A 5,212-nucleotide genomic window follows, 5' to 3' on the forward strand; every position below is an offset into this window, starting at 1 on the left:
AGGAATATGATCTGTACAAACTTACAGTAGTGTAAGACTGTTCTATACATCAGTGTCTCTTTTGCTATCTCGTATATAGGGTTATCGTTACCATCTTTCTAAATTCCATATACATGCGTTAGTATACTGTATTTATGTTTTTCCTTCTGGCTTACTTAATAATTAAGAATTATTAAAGTATTTAGGATAACACATTTTTCCATTCAACAAATAGTGAAAAGCTACAAAACTTTAGACACTGTTCTAGACACTGAATATTCAGATAGTAAAAGAGATAAATAGTGATGGTTAACCTGCTTTCATGAATCACAGACATTAGAGTGGTTTTCATACAAAACAAAACAAGGAAAAAAAAACAAAACACTATAAACTTGCTAGTTAGAGATAAAAACAAGGATGGGAAATATTTTTAAAGCAAAGATAATTTCCTAACTTCTTAATGACAACATAAATTCCAACATAGAATTCAAAATCCCTATCTATGATGTCTTTCTAAACACATTGTAGATATGGACCATTCTTAAAAGAATGGAAACTGCACACCTCTATGAGTGGGTCAATGCATTACAGTTATATGTCAACATATATGAGGGCTATATAACCCATAGGATAAGTTAATGAAAGCTCCCAATTCACTCATACAATTCAAATTTTATAAGAAATGATAACATAATGTAAAATAACTATTAATAGATTCCCTTTACATGAACTCTACTTGCAAGGTATCAATATTGAACAGATTATGTATTTTCTAGGAAGCAAGCTACTAAGAACACAAATGAATTACATTTTATGTTAAATGGAAAGCTCTCATATTCTAAGGTGTAGTTAGAAATAATAGCTCATCCAATGCAGTAGTATGAAGATTTCAGCTAACAAGCCTAGATTCAGAGCTCATGAACATAAGCAGTTATGATTTTACACTGAACTCACCAAAAAACAGAGAATGGGACATCTTGAGAATTTTGACGTTGGACCACTTCTTGGGCTAATACAGGTCTGTCTCCCTTCACTCTTTCATCTAATCCCTAAACGCTAGTTTGTCATTTGGGTGCTGGGTATCATTTGGGTGGTACATATTTATCCATACTACCAAGATCTCAATCTCTCCAACTTAATACTTTATTCCATCCCACAGTATATCTTTATGCACACTACCCTGTAAGCTCCGTGAGAGGAAGAGCAGTATTTGATTCATTTGAAAGCCGTGTCTAGAATCTAAAGCAGTAACAGTAGGTGCACATTTGACTCCGACTTAGGGCCTTCTTTCTAAGCCTTAACTTATATTAAACCGACTGGAATGTCCTTCCACCCACCTGCATTGTGAGCCCCTATTCATTTTTTCATGACTCAATCCAAGCACATCTCTGCTGAAATCTTTCCTGAATCCTTAGAATTACCCATTCCTTTCTTTGTTCAGCACCCGCACTTACAATTAATACAATTACCATACCTTCATTATGACTCTGATGTCTTATTTCTGTATTGTCAACTACAAAATTTTGTATTTGAATGTAAATGTATATATGCACACACACTCATACATATAATAACTATATATTAGACATCTGTAAAACTCTATAAGACTGCAATATTTTTGAAGCCAAGGACAATAGATAACTTGCTATTATATCTTTGGGCTAAGACTATTTGTTGAGTGAATGATATATAGCACAATTAGAAATGATGATTTTCCAAAGGAACAAAAGATAAGTGAAACAAAAAAACAATGTCATTAATAAGCCAAAAACAAAAAGAAAACCTATTACAGTTATTATTAAATATATTAAAACCAAGATATTTTCATGAGTTTATAGTATAAAGTTTACATGAATTTTTAGAGGTGCTTCCTTAAGAGCCAATAATTATTTTTTTAAACAAACAACTTATTTCTTGTTCCAAGTATAAAGCTTTAGTCCTCCTTATTTTCTTCTTTATCAAATACGTTCATTTTACTTTTTTTTAAACTTCAAAATAGTTCCTAAAAATGTAGAATATCCAACCGTATAGACCATGATGCTCAAAGACTTCTTTGCTTTGTTCATATTTCTAAGATTAAGTCAACTTTCAATCATTCTATTTTGCAATCTTAAAAGAGCCTAAGAATGATAAAATTATAAAATATATAATAATCAAGACAATTTTATATTATTTAAAGACCCTCACAGTACTGATGCTGTTTTTTGTTAAGCCAGTGCAATCTAGTTCCATATAAAGCAAGGGAAATATGAGAAGAAAAACTAAGACCTCAGATTGCCTTTTAAAAATGTATTATATTATTCTGTTCTAAAAGATCTTTTTACCTAGTTTCCCTGTTTTTGAATTCATCCCTTATTTTCCTTTTCTATAATATCATTGAGTTTCTTGGCATTTCTAACTAAATCTACAAATCTATAGTATATGTTACCAAGTTTTAATTTTGATTTTGAAGAATACAGCTTAGCTGAAAATAATCAAGACATATTAGAACACTGTAAGCAAATTTTAGTAACTAATACTCATATGCACTCCTTCAAAGAAGTTTTTCTAGGATAGGTGTACCTGTTCATTTATTGAAACAATATTGCAAAACAGAAAAAAAAAGCTATTATTTTAAGGTCTTTTCACTCAAGAATTTAGATACATTTTACTATCTACTCATGAAAAACAAAGATGTCATAATTAAACATCATAGTTAATACAAACTACACAACTTGTAGAATTAGAGTTCTAGCAACCAAACAACAGAATATAGAAATACCTTAATTCCCTACATCAATACTAGTATGACAGTCATTTTAAAAGCAGATACCATAAGTCTCATAGTGTTACTTAGTTTTGAAGTGGTACATTTTCTGAGGTTGTCACCATTTCTAGACATGTTTATTGCATTCAAAGTATTTCAAAATCATTATTTTTTACTTCTGGTCTAAGTATAGAATTATTAAAATTATCACAGTTCTCTAAATAATTCACCATCTACTAAATAGTTTACTGAATCAGTATTCAAAGCATTATTCATAGTTTCATTTAAATAAGACAGTGCTCCTGAGAAGTGTGTAAATATTATTGAAAATAAGACTGAGTATATTCTAGGAATGCTATTATTTAAAATATATCCTATTAATTCTTATATAAGGAATAAATTATCAGTTGTACAAAATGCCACATCCTCATCTCACTTTGTCAAAGTCCCTTTGAAGTTCAGATTTTCCTATACTTTTCCAGTTGAAGCAAAACTTAAGAAACTGCAGGCATTAAGTACTAATAACAGGAATAACAGGTAAGGATAAATGAGAGTCAAAACAAGTATGGAAAAGGACTTGTCATGGGGTGATGTCATATATGTGTGTCTTCAATTACATGCATGCCTATGTCAACTTATATATCTATGTGGGATTTCCTACTAGCCCACTTTAAGTGACAAAAACATGGCACTTTTATTCTAAAATTAACAGTATTACTCTCACTATGGTAATATAAAATAATTTAAAAATGCCAAAGTGACAGAAAGGGGCAGAAAAGGAAATTCCTAGCTAAAGTGACAAATTCTTATCTGACTGGTCCTCTGACTCTCCTAGTCCACAGCCTAAAGTTTCCTTCTTGGCTGACATTCAGAAAAGGACACACCTGCTGCAAGTCATGGCCTACACTCCGACAGAATCTTTCATCAATCTTAGGACAACAGTATTCGCCCTAAACTCAGGGTGTCAATCATGATGGCATGTCACTCTTTTTCTTTCCCGGAGTGTGCCTTGTAATCTCTTATCTCCTACATGCCTATCGTCATGGTCTCTGTCGGGCAGAGCAGGAGAGCACAGCCATCAAACACAAGAAGCGAGTCTGTCTTTATGCATCATGACACCACTGTCTATTCACAAAAAGAACAGAAAGAAAGAGTCAGCTTTACCCGCAGAAAGGAGAGGTCCCGGTTGTGCTCGATGCTGGTTATTTCCAGGTTGCCCATGACTACCTCACAGTTCTCATAGTATTTGCGCAAGGCTCGGTACTGCTGCTCCAGGTCAGAGAGAGAGCTCAGCTTATTCTCTGTGCCTGCACACACTGTCAAGACAAGAAGAAACATGGGAAGTTATATAAACTTTGTACGACAGGAACCATGATAACATTTCCCTCAACTCTGCTCTACAACAATCTACTCCAATTTTCTGAATTAAAATATTTTGAATCCTTTTAAGATCCATAATCATACACTGATAAATATGTTCACTTTCATTTTATACAGTTTTACTGAATCATATATGACATAACATTGTCTAGGTTTAAGATGTGTACAGTTTATTGTGATCCACATAGTCAAAGACTCTCACATAGTCAATAAAGTCGATTTTTTTTGGAACTCTCTTGCTTTTTCCATGATCCAGAGGATGTTGGCAATTTGATCTCTGGTTCCTTTGCCTTTTCTAAAACCAGCTTGAACATCTGGAAGTTTACGGTTCACATATTGCTGAAGCCTGGCTTGGAGAATATTGAGCAGTACTTTACTAGCATGTGAGATGAGTGCAATTGTGCAGTAGTTTGAGCATTCTTTGGCATTGCCTTTCTTTGGGATTGGAATGAAAACGGACCTTTTCCAGTTCTGTGGCCACTACTGAGTTTTCCAAATTTGCTGGCATATTGAGTGCAGCACTTTCACAGCATCATCTTTCAGGATTTGAAAGAGCTGAACTGGAATCCCATCATCTCCACTAGCTTTGTTCATAGTGATGCTTTCTAAGGCCCACTTGACTTCACATTCCAGGATGTCTGGCTCTAGGTCAGTGATCACACCATTGTGATTATCTTGGTCATGAAGATCTTTTTTGTACAGTTCTTCTGTGTATTCTTGCCATCTCTTCTTAATATCTTCTGTTTCTATTAGGTCCATACTATTTCTGTCCTTTATTGAGCCCTTTTTGCATGAAATGTTCCCTTGGTTTCTCTCATTTTCTTGAAGAGATCTCTAGTCTTCCCATTCTGTTGTTTTCCTCTATTTCTTTGCATTGATCGCTGAGGAAGGCTTTCTTATCTCTCCTTGCTATTCTTTGGAACTCTGCTTTCAGATGCTTATATCTTTCCTTTTCTCCTTTGCTTTTTGCTTCTCTTCTTTTCACAGCTATTTGTAAGGCCTCCCCAGACAGCCATTTTGCTTTTTTGCATTTCTTTTCCATGGGGATGGTCTTGATCCCTGTCTCCTGTACAATGTCATGAACCTCCGTCCATAGTTCATCAGGCA

The 5,212-nt window shown here is 33.9% G+C and overlaps 1 protein-coding gene across 1 annotated transcript in view; it reads right to left on the bottom strand.

Moving 5' to 3' along the window:
- ERBB4 (erb-b2 receptor tyrosine kinase 4) overlaps window positions 1-5,212 on the bottom strand; it is a 1,285,626-nt gene that overhangs the window by 788,313 nt on the left and 492,101 nt on the right. The window contains 1 exon segment of the mRNA XM_010861119.1: window positions 3,890-4,041. Within this exon segment, the coding sequence (XP_010859421.1) occupies window positions 3,890-4,041 (152 nt within the window).

The sequence above is a fragment of the Bison bison genome, unplaced genomic scaffold (genome assembly GCF_000754665.1).
Source record: "Bison bison bison isolate TAMUID 2011002044 unplaced genomic scaffold, Bison_UMD1.0 scf7180017864471, whole genome shotgun sequence".
NCBI classification, from domain to species: Eukaryota; Metazoa; Chordata; class Mammalia; order Artiodactyla; family Bovidae; genus Bison; species Bison bison.